Raw genomic sequence first — 22662 nt, 5'->3', positions numbered from 1 at the left:
GAAGCTGTTGAAAGATTTTCAAATTCTTAATATTAATAATATTAATGCTACTGAATAGAAAAACCAAATGCAAAACTAAGTATTACTTGCCTTTTATTTGAATCCTCGCCCTCCACACTCTCCTATCAAAGGTCAATAGGTCATATTTTCGATAAGCTCAAAATTCGTCATGTATAGCCTATAACCCCAAATGCTTATGTACCCAAAAAGAATAAATTAAACTTTTATCTTATGATATTTTCTCCCCTTTAAATTTGACGATACTATACATTTTTTTGATGATGTCTAAACATTTATTTTATGATACCTTTTTCACTTAACGAAAGGTCAAAGAGGTCCACTAGCCTTAAAAGAGAATAAAATCAACTCGGCACTTGAGTCTTCCCTCTATGATGAATCTTTGAATCCACAAAATTTAATCAAATAAAAAATCCTCAGAAAAAATCATGAACATCGATACCTATAAAACTGATTTTGGAAAATCGAATTTGAATCGATCCAAATTATTAAACCAAGGGATAGGGATAATTCTGAATTTTTTTTTATATAGAAAATCAAAATGCCCAAAGATTTTGGAACTCATACGTTAAATCGTAAAGAAAAACAAGTTGAAATCAACCTTAAAATTTCAATTTATCAAAAACTCAACTTCAAGAGAACCCCCAAACTTTGAATTTAAAAACAAAGATTTTGATGTTAAAATCATAAAACCATAAGTGGGTAATAAAGGAAGGGAGTTAAAATCACTTATCCAATAGTCTTATCTTGAAAAATCTCTTTAAAATTGTCTTCCTAGAGCTCCCAAGGTCCAACAATGGTAAAATGGGAAAGAAACCCCGATTTTAGAATTCAATAAACTACTAGATATATGCTCTCCGCAGTCGTAGTCAAAGCCCCACGACGCGGAGACCAGCTGGCTAACCCTTTGTGATCGCGATCAAAGTTTCACGAATGCAAAGGTCTTTCAAGCCCTTTTCCCATCCGCAAACGTGAAGGGCAAACACCTCGACCCTCCGCGATTACGGTCAAGGCTCCGCGAACATGGTGGCTAGACCACAAGACCCTTCCTGAACACAGCTAATTTAGCTCTGGAGACATCACCAATACAACATACACTTGGACACCAAATTCACCAAAAGGATCCTCAGAATTTTCAGAATCTTGTGCACACAAGTTAGATATGTTACCCAATCAAATTCGACGTTCAGAACTCGATGGAATCATCGAGACACGAATTCGAGGTCTCATTGATCCAGCACCCGTTAACGCCACAATAAACTAACTTTCGCCCAAAAAGACCTCAATGCCCTCGGAACCTCTGAAAATTGAACCAAGACATCGCCTAGGCTTAAAATTACCTCCCGAATCCAATCCAGGAGTCCGAACTCCAAATTTTGATTAAAGTCAACTCTTGGCCTAAATTCATTTGAACTTTCAACTCAAGGGCTCATATCACATAAAGACTTTAGAACTGAAAACGAGTACCGAAATCCCTTAGGCTTCCAACTTCCTGACGCGATAATTCTTCTCCTTCATTACTCCCTTGCCCCGGGTGCTTTTTGAGGATTTTTTGAGCAACCCTCGTCTATTTTCTCCTTTCAAAAAATGAGAGGAAAATAAAAGATGACACATTAATTAGGTTGAAGAATGTTTGTCAGCCCGCTATAGCGCCGCCGCCATAGCGGGAAGCCTCCTGCTATGGCGGGCTAAAGTCATCCTAGCCCAAAAATCAAGTTGGGACAAAATCATCGCATGCTCAAATTTTTAAAAATTCCTGCGTTGCACTTTCTGATTTTTGTTTTGCACGAGATGCTTTGAATAACGACAGATCGGATCGTTACATAATCTTCTTTTCTTTTTTATTTTTTCTTTAAGGAGATTAAAAGGGACTTCAAATAAATAAACATATATTAATTAAACACAATGAAATGAAGGACAAATTAAAATGTTGCGGCAATTCTTAAACTATGTATTGACTATCCTTAAAGGGATATATTGACTAATCCTGAATTAATTATTTTCTCACTTTATTTTCTTCAAGTCTCTTTCCTAGACAAAGCCATAAATTTTGAATTAAAAAGGTCAAATTTTAAAATATTTTATTACAAAAACATACAAACAAGAAAAACAAGAAGAAATTGCAGTAACATAAAAATCACTTGGTTTGTACTATACAGTAGTTTTTAAAATTTGGCTCATACTGAATTTTGACTGATTAATATTAATAATATAAAATATTGACCAATATAAATAAAATTTATTTCTTTCAGACAAAATTCAGAATTTAATAAAAATATATTATACTTAATAATATTGACCAATATAAATAAAATTTCTTTCCTTCAGACAAAATTTAAAATTATAAAAATATATTATACTTAATAATATTGAATAACATAAATAAATTTGTCTCCTTCAAACAAAATTCAGAATTTTTATACTTAATAATATTGACCAACATAAATAAAATTTATCTCTTTCAAACAAAATCTAGAAATAAAAATATATTATACTTAATAATATTGACGAGTATGAATAAAATTTATTTCCTTCAAACAAAATTCAAAATTTAATAAAAATATATTATACTTAATAATATTGACCAACATAAATAAAATTTGTCTCTTTCAAACAAAATCTAGAAATTAATAAAAATATATTATACTTAATAATATTGACCAGTATAAATAAAATTTGTTTCCTTCAGACAAAATTTAAAATTTAATAAAAATATATTATACTTAATAATATTGACCAACATAAATAAAATTTGTCTCTTTCAAACAAAATCTAGAAATTGATAAAAATATATTATACTTAATAATATTGACCAATATAAGTAAAATTTGTTTCTTTTAGACAAAATTAAAATTTAATAAAAATATATTATACTTAATAATATTGACCAACATAAATAAATTTGTATCTTTCAGACAAAATTAAGAATTTAATAAAAAAATGTTATACTTAATAATATTGAACAATATAAATAAAATTTTTCTCTTTCAGACAAAATCTAGAAATTAATAAAAATATATTATACTTAATAATATTGACCAATATAAATAAAAAATTTCTCATTCAAACAAAATCTGAAATTTAATAAAAATATATTATACTTAATAATATTGACCAATATAAATAAAAAATTTCTCATTCAAACAAAATCTGAAATTTAATAAAAATATATTATACTTATTAATATTAACCAATATAAATAAAATTTGCCTCATTTAGACAAAATTCAGAATTTAATAAAAATATATTATACTTGATAATATTGACCAATATAAATAAAATGTGTTTCCTTCAGACAAAATTCAAAATTTTAAAAATATATATTATACTTAATAATATTGACCAACATAAATATTGTTTTGTCTATCAAACAAAATTCAAAATTTAATAAAAATATATTATACTTGATAATATTGACCAATATAAATAAAATTTGTTTCCTTCAGAAAAAACTTCAAAATTTAATAAAACTATATTATACTTAATTTATTGACCAACATAAATAAATTTGTCTCTTTCAAACAAAATTCAGAATTTAATAAAAATATATTATACTTAATAATATTGACCAACATAAATAAATTTGTCACTTTCGGACAAAATTCAAAATTTAATAAAAATATATTATACTTAATAATATTGAATAACATAAATAAATTTGTCTCCTTCAAACAAAATTCAGAATTTAATTACTTAATAATATTGACCAACATAAATAAATTTGTCTCTTTCTGACAAAATTCAGAATTTAATAAAAATATATTATACTTAATAATATTGACCAATATAAATAAAATTTCTTTCCTTCAGACAAAATTTAAAATTATAAAAATATATTATACTTAATAATATTGACCAACATAAAAAAAAATTGACTCTTTCAGACAAAATTCAAAATTTAATAAAACTATATTATACTTAATATTATTGGCCAATATAAATAAAATTTGTCTCTTTCAAACAAAATCTAGAATTTAATAAAAATTTATTATATCTAATGCTATTAATCTTCCAATGACCATTATTTTAGTCTTTTCCTATCAACTCCCCTCTCACATATTTTATTTACCTAACCATCATTTGTTCCTCTCTATATATACTCACCACAACAACAACAAAAAGTTCTATAAGTTCACAACATCTTTTTTCCATTTTCTCCTAAGTAAAATTTCTCCATTACAAATCTAGCCATTTTCTTGATCCAATGGCATCATCAATTGCACAAAATGGACATGTTAATGGAGAAGTTGTAGCCATGGAATTATGCAAGAAATCAATTAATGTTCATGATCCATTGAATTGGGAAATGGCTGCTGAATCATTAAGAGGGAGTCATTTGGATGAAGTGAAAAAAATGGTGGATGAATTTAGAAAGCCAATTGTGAAACTTGAGGGTGAAACTTTGACTGTTGCACAAGTTGCATCCATTGCAAATGCTGATAATAAAAGTAATGGGGTCAAAGTGGAACTTTCTGAAAGTGCAAGGGCTGGTGTGAAAGCTAGTAGTGATTGGGTTATGGATAGTATGAGTAAAGGTACAGATAGTTATGGTGTGACTACTGGATTTGGTGACACATCTCATAGAAGAACAAAAAATGGTAATGCTCTTCAAAAGGACCTTATTAGGTAAACTACTTTTCCCGTTATATATACACTCACAACGTAAAGAATTTTTATATTTTTCGTATATATAGCTTATCGACTACCTTGAGTGCTCCATCTCGGGCCATAGACATCACCACTCTATTGAAAAAGTTTTTATTTTATTTTCTTTTGAAGATGAAATACATTTTAATGTTATTTGTTTTCTATCTATAACATTTAGAATCATAGTTGATTATAAATTAGCTAAGTAACAAATTCGAATAATTGCATCATCTAAAATTAAAAACAACACATGTTTAAATTTATTTATACGTGTAATACAAATTTAGACTTTGAATGTATAGTGTGATTTCGGATGAACTCTCTCAGCCCCATGATTGGTAGAATTCAGTTCGAAATCTAATCTCGATGACATTGATTTTGCAGGTTCTTGAATGCTGGAGTTTTTGGCAATGGAACAGAATTATCTCACACATTGCCACATTCAGCAACAAGGGCAGCTATGCTTGTTAGGATCAATACTCTGCTTCAAGGCTACTCTGGCATTAGATTTGAAATCTTGGAAGCAATTACTAAGTTGATCAACAGCAACATCACCCCGTGTTTGCCCCTTCGTGGTTCGATCACTGCCTCGGGTGATCTTGTCCCGTTGTCATACATTGTTGGGTTGCTCACTGGCAGGCCTAATTCCAAGGCTGTTGGACCCAATGGTGAGAAGCTTAATGCTGAGGAAGCGTTGCGCGTGGCTGGTGTTAGTGGTGGATTTTTTGAGTTGCAGCCTAAAGAAGGACTTGCACTTGTGAATGGCACAGCAGTTGCATCTGGTATGGCATCAATAGTCGTGTTTGAGTCCAACATTCTTGCTGTTATGTCTGAAGTTTTATCAGCAATTTTCGCTGAAGTGATGAATGGAAAGCCCGAATTCACAGACTATTTGACACACAAGTTGAAGCATCACCCTGGTCAGATTGAGGCTGCTGCTATTATGGAACACATTTTGGATGGCAGCTCTTATGTTAAGGAAGCTCAGAAGCTCCATGAAATGGATCCTCTTCAAAAACCAAAGCAAGATCGTTATGCTCTCCGAACAGCTCCACAATGGCTTGGCCCTCAAATTGAAGTCATACGTGCAGCAACTAAGATGATTGAGAGGGAGATTAACTCAGTGAACGACAATCCATTAATCGATGTTTCAAGAAACAAGGCCTTGCACGGTGGCAACTTCCAAGGAACCCCTATTGGTGTCTCCATGGATAATACAAGATTGGCCCTTGCATCAATAGGGAAATTGATGTTTGCCCAATTATCGGAGCTTGTGAACGACTATTACAACAATGGGTTGCCATCTAATCTCTCAGCAGGAAGGAATCCAAGCTTGGACTATGGTTTCAAGGGAGCTGAAATCGCAATGGCTTCTTACTGCTCGGAACTTCAATTTTTGGCTAATCCAGTGACTAACCATGTACAAAGTGCTGAGCAACACAACCAAGATGTGAATTCCTTGGGCTTAATCTCAGCAAGGAAAACCGCCGAGGCTGTCGACATCTTGAAGCTAATGTCATCAACCTATCTCGTTGCGCTTTGCCAAGCTATCGACTTAAGGCATTTGGAGGAGAACTTGAGGAATGCAGTCAAGAACACAGTAAGCCAAGTAGCTAAGAGAACTTTGACAATGGGTGCTAATGGTGAACTTCATCCTGCAAGATTCTGCAAAAAGGAATTGCTACAAGTTGTGGACAAGGAATACCTATTTGCCTATGTTGATGATCCTTGCAACTCCAACTATCCTTTGATGCAGAAGTTGAGGCAAGTCCTTGTTGATCATGCTATGAACAATGGTGAAAGTGAGAAGAATGTCAACAGCTCAATCTTCCAAAAGATTGTAGCTTTCGAGGACGAATTGAAGGTTGTGTTGCCTAAAGAAGTTGAGAGTGCAAGAGTTGTTGTTGAAAGTGGCAACCCTGCAATTCCTAACAGGATCACAGAATGCAGATCATATCCATTGTACAGGTTGGTGAGAGAAGAACTTGGAACAGAAGTGTTGACAGGTGAAAAAGTTCGATCGCCCGGTGAAGAGATTGACAAGGTGTTCACAGCAATGTGCAATGGACAGATCATTGATCCATTGTTGGAGTGTCTCAAGAGCTGGAATGGTGCTCCTCTTCCAATCTGCTAGATGTTTGTCAAGAGCTATTTTCCAAATTCAGTTTTTACCTTATGGTGAATTTACTAGAGATGTTTTGAACTTATATCATTTTATTTCCTTTGGGGCTGTTTGTTAGGAATATGCTCTTATTTCTTGGCATGACATAAAAGAAGCATTAATGGTCACTTTTTGGCCTTTATAACAATCATCTTGCCCAATTATTCGTACATCATTGTTGATCAAAATTTGAGCTCTTTTAAACTATACCAAGGTCAATAAATGGAAAGGTTGTTAAATCTTTTAAAACTTTTCTTTAATTTGTAGTTGAAGTGTTGTAGTCTATTACAAATTTTATTTTGGTTGTATGATCTTTTCTATACGAGATCGGTGAAATAACACAAGAGATCTGTTAATAAAACCCATTACATTTTTTGCGATTTTTCTATAAAAAAATATAGGTGGATGCATGTAAATATATTTGATGAGACCATTCTAGAAAATATGATGGATGTGTGTATATATAGATGTTTCCTGGATATTTTTGTATAATTGGATGAGGGTGTTTTAAGTTTTTTTGAGTGTTTTTGCAATAATGGGCTAAGGTTGTTAAACCCCTAAAACTTTTCTTTAATTATACATTGTCGAACTTTTGTAATAAATTACCTTTCTTTTTCGTTAAAGATAAATTCTAATATGTTTGGTGAAGTGAATGGTATCAACAAGTTTCTATTTTTAATTTTGACAAAGTTGGGACCATTTTGATGTCACTTACCACTCATTTGTATATGCATGTAATGTAGACATAATTATTTTGATTCATTTTACTTCATATATCTAGTGAAATTCTTGGAAAAAGAAGGGGAAAAGGTGTTAAAATAGGTAGTGTGGTTGCTACTTTACATGGACTTTGAAGTCAAGGGGACAATAATGGACTAATTAAGGTTGTAGAATTTTTAATTTTTTTTTCTTTGATTTATAATCGAAGTATCATAGTTCATTGCAAAATTTATTTTAGCAGTATAATCCTTTTTTCAATAAATTAAAATGATGGAAGAACCCGTGATACAGGAATAGCTTACTACTAAAATTTTGAATTTTACAACAATTACATACTTAAAAAACCTAGAAGAACAAAGTAGTTTGAATCCGAAAAGTATGCTTAGTCAATTCTTTAAAAAAAATACTTGTGTCCCTTTAAAAATATTCGATAAAATTGAAACGAGACAATTAACGCGCTTGGATAACACACTTCATTTGGTCACATACAATTAAACAAAGAAAGGTATAGCTCAAATTTTAACAATATGACATTTACAATATTGAGAAGTAAAAATGTTATTTTTGGGGTGGCGGAGAAAGGACTCCGGGAGGAGGTGCTGGTGGTGGCGGTCCATAGTACGGAGGAACCATGGCGGCTTCTCGGCGGCCTCGTGACTTACCAAAGAGGTAACAAGCAAGAGCTGAGATAAGGATGATCAGAATCAATGGCAGTGATATAACAATCACAAAACCCATTGATTCAAGTTTTTCTTAAACCTAAAGGCTTTAATATCCTGCCAAAATTATTATGTGCACACGTTAAAACAAGACGACTTTTAATACCTAAGTTATATGTACTAACGATACAAATAAAAGTTTTATATCGATTTTAAAAATCACAAATAGGTGTTATGATTCAGTTACAGAAGATCTTAAACTACCAAAAACAGTGCAAATTTAATGCACATGTATCTGAAATACATGAAATCCAACGTATCAGATACATGTATCGAGAACTAATCTCGCACAACTCATATATTATTGAAACAAACTATCGTTTCATTGAGTAATTATCACCTACGATAGCATGCTTTATAAAAGAAATGGGCTTTAATTACTTGGATGATCCAAATTCTCCAAATTCCCCCCACAGGAAAAATTACTTGGATTGGTACCTTTTAATAAATAATTATTGATTTTAGCGATACTTTTTATTTATTACCATTACAGCAATACATAGCAAAATCTGCAATATGTATTAAAAGTGAATTATGTATGCAATACATATATATATATTATAACTGTTTTTTAAATATATTTTGCTTGTTTGGTAAGAAATTGACACATTGTATTATAAGTGTATTAAAATGTGTGATAAATATATTATTCATCAATAAAACTTGTATTATATGTGAATAATAAATTGTTCTTTGTAATATGTATTAAAACTGTATTATAAATGTATTAAAAGTAATCAAGTGGGAAAAAAATGGTATTGCTATAAATGATAAATATTTTTTTAATATAGTATATTTATGTAAGTTTCCCCAATAAAATAACAAAAACAACTTTCAACCTTACTTCATCGGAAGTGGACCGTATATTAGAGCCCAATTACAACTGAGGTCCAGCCCAACTTACGAATTTCTTCTCGTGTTTGTTTATAAAAAAAGGAAGAGAGTGTATTTTATCGATTTCAAAATTATTCGATTTAGTAGATTTTAAATATGTAAGCTAAATTTAAATAAAAAGTATTTCATATAACTAAAACAAGAATTTATTTTGAAGCAACTCCAAAATTGTTACATCTAAAACTCCAACATGATGTACTTGAAATTTCTTTATATGTGGTCTTATCTAATAGCTAGGGATAACTAATACCAGACTTAATAATACTTGGATAAGACAATAAAATGATTGAACTACCCCTCAATTTCTTTATAGTCTTAAGACTTAAGTAAAGAAACATCATATTTCTCGATTAAACAAGCCTAAAAATAATTCAAGGATATAATTGTTTTTGTAAAGTTTTAAACCAAACACAATGCTAGGTGCCGGTGGGAAGCAAGCAATGAACCAAACACTTGATAAAAAGTAATTTCAGCATTACTAATTCGTGTATTATTAATCTCGGTATTGCTAATTCATGCGCTATTGATCTTTGTACCAAACAACCCCTTATTGTATTGAAATTTCATAGGTAAAAATTGGTTATGAACAACTCGTTCATGATTCGTCAAAACTTGTGAACAATTTAATTCAAAATCTTCACCTATATATCGTAAAAAAAAAACTTCTGGTGATCTGTCAAGACTTATCACCGAGTTGTGAATCCCAAGTTCAAGTTCAAATTCATAAAATTAATACCCTATTTGTATAAACACTCGAATCTAAATTAATCGGACACAGGAGATCATCAACCATATATCATGCCGACATACAGGAAGGTAAGGGAATCAAGAGTAAATAAAAATACAAGATAAGCAAACAAATAATAATAACATATTCGGTATAATTTTATAACCGATAACGAAAAGAATAAATTAGAAAAAATAAAACTTACCTTGTTGTTCTGACAACACCACAAATTAAATTCATAAACTGATGGATCACCTCGTACTGAAACTGAAACAGAACTTTAATTTCTTCACTCTTTAAAATCTGGAAAAAGACATTGGATTTAGGATTTTGGTGCTGTTTTTTACCTTTTTTTAGGTGTTTTTTTTTTTTTAATTATGATAAAGATGATGACGTGTCTGAATATAAAGGCTTTCAATACGAGTGAATGACAGCTTTTTATTTTTGTTGATCTTTATAATTGGTATTACTTTCGTCCACTTTTAATTGTCATTTTATATTTTCTCGAAAGTCAATTTGACTAAAAAAATTAAAATTAATTTAAATTACATTAATTTGATATTTATTAAAAAAATTAGATATTCAAAAACTATCCAAAATTACTATAAATTACAATAAAATGAAAAAAATATATCATAAAATATTAGTCAAAATTTATATAATTCAACAAAAATTATGACAATAAAAAATAGACGGAACAAAAACGTACTTTTTGTTTAGTTGACGTAAGAAAGTGTAGACAACTCATTTATAGCATCAATACTTGGCACATAGGTTGCGTTTTTTCCAATCCATAACCACATACACACGAGATGCTTTCCTATTTCATATTCGATGGTTCATTCGATTATCCGAATTAAAATTTGATTAATCGTGATGTCAATCAACATCATATAAGATTTTATTCGAAAGAAACGCATTTCTTATCAAAAAATTATGTTCTCAAAACCTAAATCTGAGATCTCTTCATTAAAAAAAATACAATATCATTCGCTACACGATATCTTTTTATGATTAACTTATAATTAACTTATAAGGATAAGTTGGACTTAAATTCTTTTTTCCAGAGTGTTCCTTATATATGGACGGAGAGCGAATAAAATTTTTAATATTAATAACTTGAGTAGATTCAGAACTTACATAAGATATAAGAATCTCACAAGTCATAATGATATTTTGGAAGAAAAAAATCATGTAAAATTTAACTTTGAAACTAATAATATCATATTATATATTTAAAATATTTTAAAAGTGATTCAACCTAATAATTGATATTAGAGCCCAAATTCAACACAATAAATAATGAGCACTTTCACATATAGCAAACATAAAAATTTTCACATATAGCAAACATAAAAATTATCTTTATATGTTATAGCTATAGTTTGTATAATTGCGCTTCATAGCAAATTTTATGTTTGTTATGAAGCTTTTGATTTATATAATTCGCTATTTTATACAAATTGTTCAGTTTTGTATAAAATTCATTTATACATTATAATTTGTATAATAAGATCTGTATTTATATAATTATAAGTGTATAGGACGAAAATATATGTATTTGTATATACACTTTTCTCTCGCTTTATACAAACACAAACACATTTTATACATTTTATACCGAAATGTATAAAATAGCTAATTGTATATCAAAAATGGCTAATTGTATACCGAATCAGATGGCAAAAAAATGAGATCTTTGCTGCAAATTACAAATAAAATAAACTATAGCTATATCTTTTTTTTATAAAGATAATGTTGATTAAACTATAGCTATATCATTTAATTTGAATTAATAGTTTGTTATTTCATACAATTTTCCCATAAATAATATGAAAATGACAGCGCGATAAAATGTAAGGCTCGATTTTCGATTTTATTCTACAAAACACCACAATATCATATAACACAACTTAAAAGTGATATTTCATTCTAATAAAAATACAAAATCAAGAAACATACATGATACAACAAGATATAAAAAGTTCTTTAAACAAAATTAAAGCGTTCCATTTTATTTATTTTATTATGAGGAATTATTTGAATAATTATATAATCACCATCTACCCCTTGATCTTCCAAAGAAGTAACAAGCAATGGCTATTAAAATCAATACCAATATAGCCAAAGGCAATGATATCACTAGTACATGCATCTTCTCTTTTTATAATATGGTATATTCCTGCATTCATACAAAAATATTTTTTTATTAATTCCAATCAATTGTAAGTAAGCTCAAATTAATTTTAGATATGCCATATCTTTAAAATATGCTTTAAATTCATACTTCCTTTGCTTTAATTTATATGACATTCAAATTTCGAGAGTAAATTTTTTTTAAATGCAATTTATTCATATATTTTTAATGTCTGAATGTGCGATCAAAATAAAATATTTAGTCTCAAAATTTAAAACTATATCATATAAATTGAGATAAAATTATATTTCATAATTTAAAAATTAAAAAAAAGGTGCAAAACTCCTCCTTTACCACAAGACAAATTAAGAAGATAGGTACATACCTTGTCTAGTATCCAAACTACTTCGATTGAACTTTTCTTGTATTTTCCTTTTAATTACAAATCCCAAAACTCACATAAATAAAAATGGAAAGTAAGAGTTTAAGAAATTTTAGTAGACACAAAAAGGAAAAATTGGAGAGTTCATATGATATAAGCAAATTAAAAGAATAAAAAATAAAAATGACAAAAGGAAAGGAATTACCATAAAGTGACACGAAATGCTTTCAACTTTCTACGTGTATGAGTTTAGACGAGGTTCCTTCCTTGTCATGACAACCGCGCTCGATATGAAATTTATTGACTCGATTAATATAATTTTGATAATATCGATTTTTCGTTTTAATTTACGTGATATATTTTTATTTTATTTATAATTACACAACTATATATAATTCATCGACTTCATATCCACCCTAAGTTGGAGGATATAAATTAGAACAAACGAAGGGAGTAATAGGAAGTACTTTCATAAATACAAAACCAAGAAAGAAGTGACAACATAATATAGCGCTATTTCCTTGGGTTCTATAATTAAAATCCATATATAACGAATATAAATATATTATTCAAACAAATATTATTAAATTCAGTTAAATTTGTATTCAGACTTCTAACTCCATCGAGCAGAAGAAGCATAATAGAACATTTTGGAGTAAAATTTATCAGCAACAACCCCTTGATCTTCCACACATGTAACAAACAATGGCTACTATCAATACCAATATAATCAAAGGCAATGAAATCACTATTACATACATCTTCTATATATTTCTCTTAGCCCCTCCTGCATTGACACAAAAAAATTTTTATCAATAAATCAATTGATTTATTTAGTTAATTTACTCGCTATGTTCTAATTTATGTAGCTTTATTCATTTTTCGAGAGTTAAAATTTAACTAATAGTTAAATTGTATCAAAATAACTTAATATTTTAAAATTAAAAATAGAAGTACTGTAAGTTGCAAAAATATCCTCTCATGCCAATAAAATGAAAAGAGTATATTATAAAAATATAAATCAAAGTCAATATAATTTGAATTTCGAAAAAAAAATGTATGACATAAATAAAAATAAGGAGATAAATAACGAAGCCAACACCCAAGTAAAATTTAAGGATCGTTCCGTTCATAGAATAAGATTAATATTCTTAAATTTAAGATTAAATATTTAAATCTATACTTTATTTGGGTTAAAAGATATAACTAATCTCGGAATATATTTTTAAACTAAATGTTATTTTATCTCACCCAAAAATTAAAAAAGTTAATCACAAAATTATAGTTTCAAAATATCTTTATCTATGAACTAAACGATTCAACGATGCAAGAACATGAAAGAAGGTATTTGAAATAAAAAGAAAAGTGGTTTTTGACGAATGCGACTCTCCTTAATCATTAGAATAATAATTTCTATAGAAAATAAAATCAGCTTTTGTATGCCTCAATTAAATTTATGCATCTGATCTAGTAAATTTTTATCACCGCTAAAATTTAAAACTCTTTATTAATCACTCGATCACATTTTTAATTGAGATTTACATGATTTTTTGTTTCATTTTCATTCGAGAGAATTTGAATTTAAATTATCTGGATCTCGATCTTTTAAGTAGATCTTCTTCTTCTTCCTCTTCTTTTCAACCGCATATTCAATAACCATGGCTAAAATTACTATAAGGCACCAATTAACAAGCACCACCAACTCATTACTAGTATCAATCACCTCCACCATTAATTATATTTTACTATTGATTGTTACTATAGTTAATCACATCGATTATCAATTATACATTAATTTTTATTATGTTACCATAAATATTGATTGTTACAAATAATCACCTCTATTATTGGTTATGACTGTTCAAACATCACCTTTGGTCCACCTATGCACAATCATAGACAATAATCACTCACCAATCATACAAAATCATGAGACAATATATATATAGTGTTACCTTGGGCTCTATAATTAAAATTCAAATATAACGAATTTACTAATATAAATATATTATTTAAACGAATATTGTTAAATTTAGACAAATTTGTATTCAGACTCTAGCTCCATCGAACAGAACAAGCATAATAGAACATTTTGGAGTGAATTTTATTAGCAACAACCCCTTGATCTTCCACACATGTAACAAACAATGGCTACTATTAATACCAATATAATCAAAGGCAATGAAATCACTATTACATACATCTTCTATATATTTTCTCTTAGCCCTCCTGCATTGACACAAAAATAAATTTATCAATAAATCAATTGCTTTATTTAGTTATTTAATTTATTCACTACGTTCTAATTTAAGTAGTTTTTCATTTTTTAGAGTTTAATTTAACTAATAGTTAATTGTTCAAAATAACTTAATATTTTAAAATTAAAAATAGAAGTACTGTAAGTTGCAAAAAAATATTCTCATGCCAATAAAATGAAAAAAGTATATTATAAAAAATATAAATCAAAGTCAATATAATTTGAATTTCGAAAAAAAAATGTATAACATAAATAAGAATAAGGAGATAAATAACAAAGCCAACACCCAAGTAAAATTTAAGGATCGTTCGATTCATAGAATAAGATTGGATATTCTTAAATTTAAGATTAAATATTTAAATCTATACTTTATTTGGGTTAAAAGATATAACTAATATCAGAATATATTTATACCTTAAATTAAGTGTTATTTTATCTCACCCGAAAAATTAAAAAAAAATTGATCACAAAATTATAACTTCAAAATATTTTATCTATGAACTAAACGACTCAACGATACAAATGCTACTCTCCTTAACTAATCATTAGAATAATTAATTTCTATAGAGAATAAAATCAGTTTTCGTATGCCTCAATTAAATTTATGTATCTTATCTAATAACTTTTATCTCCGCTAAAATCTAAAACTCTTTATTAATCACTCGATCACATTTTTAATTGAGATTTAAATGATTTTTTTGTTTCATTTTCATTCAAGAGAATTTGAATTTAAATTATCTGGATCTCGATCTTTTAAGTAGATCTCCTTCTTTTTTTCAACCGCGTATTCAATAACCATGACTAAAATTACTATAAACCACCAATTTAAATTGTTTTTACTATTGATTGTCACTATAGTTAATCACATCGACTATCAATTATCATTAATTTTTATTATGTTACCATAAATATTGATCGTTACAAATAATCACCTCTATTATTGGTTATGACTGTTCAAACATCACCTTTGGTCCACCTATGCACAATCATCGACAATAATCACTCACAATTTATTTTAAATATATTTTACCAATCATACAAAATCATTCAAATAATCTTAATTATTTAGGTTCAAGTAAAAAGGAAATCAAATGAAAAAAAGATTGTGACAAAAGGGCATGAACCTTAATACATGAGGAAACAATAGAAATGGATTGGTTGCTTATCTAATACTCAAATTGGATCAATAATTGATATTTAGATTTCATTGTAAATCTAGTTAATTATTTTATTTTTTTAAGTAACGTAAATCAATAATTCAACCGCATTCTTTTTATTTTAGTTCGATTATACATGCTAAAGTATATAAAATAAGATAGAAATACATACCTTTATCTACCAAAACTTCTAGTTGATCTTTGTTTGTCAATAAAACAAAGCTAAAACTCACATAAATAGAATGGGAAAGAGAAGAAGTTAAGCAAATGTTATAGAAACTTTGCAAGAAAGAAAAGACAAGTGGAGAGTGATATAATGCAATAGAAAGTAGAAGAAGAAAAGATTGAAAAAGACAGCAACTTTAATTCTACGTGTATGATGTAAGACCACAATACATTTAACTTTTTCTTTCGAAATATGAAATTTATCGATCTGATTAATTAAATTTCAATCAAATTTTAAAAATCTTTGACTAAGAGTCAAGGGTGAAATATCAACCACCAAATCACACTCTAGAGTTATTATCTCATCTTCGATAATGGTCTAATATTTTGATGTCCTAAGCAGCGAATCACACAATAATTTATGTCAAATTTAATGATTAAATTCTACTCAGACGTAGAAGTAAATTTAAGATTTTAAATTTATGAAATCTGAAATATAAGATAGAATAATATACTAATTTTTCAAAATGGATTATTTACATATGTTTAGAAAAAAATTTCAATAAAAATATAAATTATAAAATTTTATTGAACCTATAATGATGACAATAATTTCAACTAAAGCGATAAGGATAAGAATTCTTTATTGGAATATGGTTGTCCTTCTTCTAGCCATTTCACATTCATCCTCTTTGATCTTTATACTCCTTTTATTGCAATTAGGTCACAAATCTAAAAAAAGAAAAAATTAGTCACACAAAGTAATTTACATATTTAAGAAGATAAAATTTCAAAAATCTATTCATATTATGTCACAAAAATAGAATGGAGAGAAGTATTGTTGTGTAATCTCCTCTAACAACCAATAAAGAGTTGTGATGGAATGACTAAAATCTCTTCACTTTAACTAATAGTTCCCCACAAAAAAAGAGGTAAAGGTTTAACGTATATGGCAACTAAGTGCAAACTACATCAGCTACAACTAACAGTCCCACCACATAAAAAGGAAGTAGTAATACACAATACAACAACACATACCCAGTGTAGTCCCACATAATGAGTTTGAGACGCATAACTTACGCCTACCTCAGAGCTAGAGGACGAGGTGGTTTCCAATAGACCCTCGGATCAAGGAAAGTAGTAATATACAACAACCTTTTGATATACTCAGAGCTAGAGGTTGTTTCCATTGGTTCAACATAGCACTATGGAAAGAAAAGGAAGAGAACTGCAAATTGCGCCACATAATACATATCTTGTAATAACATCTTTTCCTGCCTTTTAGCCCGTTTCATTTCACCATTGCAGTTTTACATTAACCTCGTTACAACATTTTATCCTATGTATACAGATTGAGGTACAAGGGGTGGGGTGAATAAGCTGCAAAGATTCAAATACACATGAGATACAGGGAGGTAGTTGAGGAAGGGGGGATAATTCACAGAAACTAAGAACAAGTCTAACAATGGTGATCTCACCAGTCAATTGCTATGAACTGAGAAAGGAGCATTACAAGACGAACGGGGGTGACGAGGCCGACAGCGTTACTTTGCGTGGTCCAGCAACTCCACCCACCTCCTGGTTTCCTACTGGCTTATTGGATAGTCGACGTTTATAGCGCTTGAGGACGGATGCCAGGTTCTCTTTTCCTTTAGGAAAGGCTACATCCCCTGCTGCAGTGCCCGTTCGTCCCTTTCGACAGGAAATTGCCGTCTCCACGTCTTTGATCATCTCTAAGAGCATTGCTGCAGTCGTGCATTTTCCTCGGCCCTGTTTTGCTTGTGGCGGCAAGTTTCCATTTGAAATTGGAGGGGGGCTTGCCTTTTGCTGGCGGCCAACCGGAATTTGAAGACAAAAACAATGGCTCGTAGGAGAACGGGGCTTCGAAAATGCCAGATCTACTATGCCCTGAAGTTGGTAAATGATTCATCAGATAAATAATAAATCTTATACTAGCAGCTATTGAGGTTGACACATTGATGTAGAACATTTCTTGAGCGTCAAGACCAACTCAATTATAGCACTTTCCCGCTGTTCCAAGAAAAGACAATTTCAAACAAATGACCCCCACCCTACGGTTTCATGGCGTTTTTGATGCTTTTACCACTTGTTTAGCCACCTTAAAATGGAAGGACCAGGATAGTCACTACAATGTCTTTTTTGGCACGGTACAAGGTCCAACGATGAATCTAACACAAAATACGGTTATTTAAACCTTAAATGATGTGATATAAGCTTTGAAGAGGGTTTTCATGAAGGATTGTGGGATAACACCAAAAAGCATGCTTCATTTCTTCAATGCTTAAAAATAGCTTTTCATTAAAAAATTACTGAAAGAAACAGAAAACTTCAAGAATTCTGTGAATGAACAAAAGATAGATAGGATATGAGGCTTTACCTGAAGACGGTTGAGAACATAGGTATATTTGCCCCACAACTCTGGCCTACTTTCCATAAGTGAAAGCTCAAGAATTCTGTGAATGCACCACACACCGAAGCTTACAATCAGATCTACTTTCCAAACACAACCTTCTCCACAGTGAGGAACTGACATCACCAAGAACTTGGTGTAATCCATCTCTTCAGGTTTTGGGGCAGAACCAGGTTTCCTGTTGGAAGAGAAGTGTGATTCACCAATGTTGGTCAACCTACTTATCTCCCTAGTTTCAGCTTCATAGAGAAATTTCTCTCTTGCAGCAATCCGACCTATAAGATCCTCATCAGCCCCATCATCTTGCCTAAATAACCACTCAGATCCTTCCAGTTTCAGAAGTTTCACAATACAACTTCTGAAAGACTGAAGCAGCTTAGCTTCCAAGTCAACCGTAGATGTACTCTCCTGAGCAGATGAACTCTGCACAGTTCCATGATCACCGCTACCAACATCTGGCTTACCAGCTACACCAAATTGCTCAAAAGGCTGTCTAGACCACAAGGATCCAGTCCCTGAATTGGAGCTGTACTGCAAGGAGAACGCATCTCTGCAGACTTTAGGAGAATGTTCATACCTCTGAGGACCACCTGCCCTAAGTGAACCACTCATATAGGCTTGTTCGTACGTAGATCGACCACCAGATTGTTCGAATCCCATGGAATTGTACCATTGAGCTCTCCCATCTGAGACTAAAGAATCTTGGCGAGGAACATAGCGCCCTGAGATATCAGGCAAGCTGTAGTACTTCTTAGAGTTGGCTGAGCCAGCCACGCTTTCAGCAGTTTCAGTAGAGCTAAGGTCGATAGAGGTGTTATTGGGCTGCATGGAATTATTTCGGGCTACAGGGACATTTCCAAAACCAGGTGGTGCTCGACTACTGACTCCACTCTGGGGTTTTTGCCCCGAAGCACGAGCCAATGGTTCGGCATAGTTTGACGTCAGTGATGATACAGAACGAGGAGATGGTGACTCCAGTTGCCCATTTAAATAATCAGATCCTCTTTCTTTCGCAAGTTGATTAAGGTAAGCAGTAATTTGATATCCATGCACAGTGGCAGGCTGCTGATCATAGCCAGCAGAAGTCGCTGGAATCCGCATACTAGAATAGCGCCTCTCCCCTGGGTCAAGTATGTTGCTGTTGGAACTTTGCACGTACGCACCTACTAATTTCATATGGTTAGACCACATAGAAGATGTCGAAGAAGGCTCCTTTGGGACTCTATAAGCAGAGTCCACAATGCTTGACGCAAATTGCTGCTTGGGAGAGTACATATTCGAGTTGATCAGAGACTCTGGTATCCTTGCACTCCCCGATGGAATATACGCACTGCTTTCCACTTTTAATGATGCAGGGGCAGGTTTTGGACTCATCTTTGAATCCAGACCAAGTATTATATCCAGTTTCTTGGACTTTGCTTCTGCTGTGGCCATGCCATGGTAATCAAAAAGCTGCCCCCAAAACTCATTTAGAGCTTCTGTTAACTGCCTCCTAGCTGCGCGACCAAGACCTGCTAATCTTGATAGACTTCCCGTACCACTCCCCATGTCCTCTAGTTTTCCACTTAGACTTTTGTATGACCCCGGACCATCAGAAATAAAAGATTGAGTGTTCTCAGATACTCCTTTGATTGCCTCTTCAGGCTCCTCCCACGAATCTCCATCATCCCTGTCATTTGCTATGTCCCCTTCAATTCTGAGAGTCTTCTCTACGACATCCACAGATTCAGTATTGAAGACACTGGTATCCACAGATACAACACCAGACACCTCATTACAAACACTTTTCACACCGGAACTTGCTCCTGCTGATACAGATACCTCAGGATGACCGACAGCAGGAGCTGAAAATGTTGTTTCAGATTTGCTCTCATCAATAGTAGCCAAATGATGGACCTTTTCAAAATCCAAGAGTGATTCTGGCAAGAGTTGATCAAGATCTTTAGTTGATAAATCTGGATGGCTTACCAAGGATTTATCCACATGAAATGCACCTTCTTGCTTTTGGGAGGACCCTTCTACTAGACCAAACATAGTATTACTCGCACCAAGTTGATTACACTCTAAATATGGCTCAGGCATAGGCGTTTGCAGAAATGCCTGAGCATCGAACCTGGAACTTGCAGATTTCAGTGGAGTAACTGCTAACCACAGCATCAGACAAAGAGATAAAGAGGCTGCAATGAGGAGAAAAACATATGGAGTAGACACACTACTCCCAATAGTCCACTTTAAATTATTAACCCAATCACTATTTCCAAATATCATCTCTATGACAAATATAATCTTTAGGCCAAGTAAGCCAATAAATGTGCCAAGAGATAAGAACTCCATTAACTGAGAAATTTTGTGAATACCCATAATTGATCTGGAAGAAGCAACTCTGAACAGGGGTATGACAGAAGATGGAAGCACAAGAGCTACCACAACCTGTGTTAATATTAGTAACTGATATAGGCCTTCAGCTCCTGAATTCCATACACAATAAAGGGCTGGGACAATGGAAATAACTCTGATCGTCACATGATGAAGCCAGCCTGGGATGTCCATTCCAAATAAGTCATGCACAACTGCTTGTCTACCAAGATCCCAAGTTAGTGGTGTAACTTGATTGGAAATAAATGTAACCAGCATTATGGTGAATGGTGCTACTGAGCTTCTGAACACCTGCGTCAATAATCCACGAAAATCATTAATATCTCTAGCTCACAAAGGCCCTAGCTTAGACAGAACCATCTTTTGCTGTTTGAATCTAACCTGATCGAGCAATGACAATGTGTCCTGAAATGTCAGCAACAAAAGGCCAGTACTATAAGACACATTGGCTGCTGAATTCATCGCGGCATAGTTGACCAGGAAAATGCCACTGAATATGAAAACAATGGCAAAAAAATGGTCCTGACACAGAGCTCCCCTGGAAAGCTCTGTTGATTCCTTACCTTGCTGCAAAAAAAGAATTTATATAGAGTTAAAGACGAGATAAGCTAGCCCCATTACATGATAAAAGTTAAGACTTGGGAGCCAGTCACAACCAAAATATCTAGAGAAGACCTCACATGACTATGAATAGTCTAGAGTTAAAGAGCTACAAAATCTAAGAAAGCAGTAGAACTAGTTGGAACAACAAAATAGACTGAACAAACATTTAGCCTTGAGTTATCAGGGCCCAATCACGCATACCAATAATTATCTTAACAATAAGTCCAGAGACAGACTGTATTATAAGTTACAGATGTGCCTCCGTTCTGCAAGCACAGATCAATATTTATGCATGCATATGCGCAAACACACACACACACACACATATGAGAGAGAGAGAGAAGGGACACCTGTACAATAGAAGAATGGAGGTAAAAATTGTGAGGCATAATACTTGCTCCAAGAAGACTCATCAATGCAAATGCACTCTCTCCACTAAACTTATTCAGCATACCACCAATGGAGAATGGAGTTTCAGGTTGAGTTATGACCACTCCAAAAACATAAGAGAGCAGTACAGAGCTTGCCCAGCCAACACATAAGAATTTTGCACTGCCATTGTCCTAGACATAGTATTTTGAAATCATTATTATTTATGAGAGACTAGAACTATACGACAAGAATCTGAGATAATTCAAGATGTCAATAACAGAAAGTCCAGAAGGATAGTTAGTAGTAAGACTTACAAAGAGAGAAGCAAGCAGTGGAAACAAAATGGCACCGGTTGCAGTCAGAAAAACACAGCTAAACAGGTCAATTCCAAACACAACATTAAGCCCATGTGCAGTCCCCAAAACCTATCAGAGTCAAGTGGTTGTAAGTTGATGCGCTAGAAAAGGTCATAATCTCAGAAGTCAGAGTGTACACGAAATGACATAGTGAAACTACCATTGTGAGGTCCAAAGCAATCATCGAAACCTCAGCTTGAATTCCTAGGAATATGCATGTAACTTTGTCATATTCTTCACTGCAAATCTTTGACACCATCAAGGACAACAAAGTTATTATACATCATCGGTTAAACAAAATACAAACTAATGATTTAAGCAGAAGATGTAACTTCAACTCATGCCAAACTTAAAATATGATGTCAACAACAATGCAAGTTTTGTTACATGCATTCTTCTTAACCAGTGTGTTGTAAGATGGAAGGACAACCTGACAGCTAGAGTTGCCAAAAGAATGACTTAAAAAAACTGGTCAACCCACATGTTCATTCCAGTACTCCCCCCGCTCAATAGTGTTAGCCAACTTATAAGACACTACCG

General features: G+C 31.8%; 2 protein-coding genes and 3 long non-coding RNA genes across 8 annotated transcripts in view; 1 reads left to right on the top strand and 4 right to left on the bottom strand.

The window, feature by feature from the left end:
• The first annotated feature begins 4153 nt into the window (after nucleotides 1-4153).
• Nucleotides 4154-6954, top strand: LOC102595248 (phenylalanine ammonia-lyase-like). Its single transcript, XM_006354276.2, has 2 exons — nucleotides 4154-4644; nucleotides 5050-6954. Exons 1-2 carry the CDS (start codon nucleotides 4223-4225, stop codon nucleotides 6797-6799), a joined length of 2172 nt encoding a protein of 723 aa, XP_006354338.1. The 5' UTR covers nucleotides 4154-4222; the 3' UTR covers nucleotides 6800-6954.
• Nucleotides 6955-7977: 1023 nt separating this feature from the next.
• LOC102595017 (uncharacterized) lies at nucleotides 7978-10340 on the bottom strand. The gene is made up of 2 exons (XR_367812.2): nucleotides 10092-10340; nucleotides 7978-8322 (listed from the first exon to the last, which is right to left on the bottom strand). It is a non-coding gene; the product is annotated as an uncharacterized lncRNA (long non-coding RNA).
• Nucleotides 10341-11785: 1445 nt separating this feature from the next.
• On the bottom strand, nucleotides 11786-12585 carry LOC107061884 (uncharacterized). The gene is made up of 2 exons (XR_001474302.1): nucleotides 12409-12585; nucleotides 11786-12068 (listed from the first exon to the last, which is right to left on the bottom strand). It is a non-coding gene; the product is annotated as an uncharacterized lncRNA (long non-coding RNA).
• Nucleotides 12586-12954: 369 nt separating this feature from the next.
• On the bottom strand, nucleotides 12955-16134 carry LOC107061883 (uncharacterized). The gene is made up of 3 exons (XR_001474301.1): nucleotides 15992-16134; nucleotides 14245-14634; nucleotides 12955-13192 (listed from the first exon to the last, which is right to left on the bottom strand). It is a non-coding gene; the product is annotated as an uncharacterized lncRNA (long non-coding RNA).
• A 1098-nt stretch (nucleotides 16135-17232) lies between these two features.
• Nucleotides 17233-22662, bottom strand: part of LOC102594025 (ethylene-insensitive protein 2) — an 8085-nt gene continuing 2655 nt past the window's right edge. For all 4 annotated transcript variants that reach the window (XM_015311817.1, XM_015311816.1, XM_006354271.2 and 1 more), the window contains 6 exons: nucleotides 22283-22369; nucleotides 22081-22191; nucleotides 21745-21957; nucleotides 21173-21358; nucleotides 18383-21082; nucleotides 17233-17892 (listed from right to left, as the gene is read on the bottom strand). In XM_015311817.1, coding sequence (XP_015167303.1) covers nucleotides 17494-17892; nucleotides 18383-21082; nucleotides 21173-21358; nucleotides 21745-21957; nucleotides 22081-22191; nucleotides 22283-22369 — 3696 coding nt within the window. In that variant the 3' untranslated portion in view covers nucleotides 17233-17493. The remainder of the gene's footprint in view (nucleotides 17893-18382; nucleotides 21083-21172; nucleotides 21359-21744; nucleotides 21958-22080; nucleotides 22192-22282; nucleotides 22370-22662) is intronic.

The sequence above is a fragment of the Solanum tuberosum genome, unplaced genomic scaffold, assembly GCF_000226075.1.
Source record: "Solanum tuberosum cultivar DM 1-3 516 R44 unplaced genomic scaffold, SolTub_3.0 scf00177, whole genome shotgun sequence".
Taxonomy (NCBI): Eukaryota; Viridiplantae; Streptophyta; class Magnoliopsida; order Solanales; family Solanaceae; genus Solanum; species Solanum tuberosum.
The sequence above is the reverse complement of the archived record's forward strand: the minus strand, read 5'-3'. Positions and strand labels throughout refer to the sequence as shown.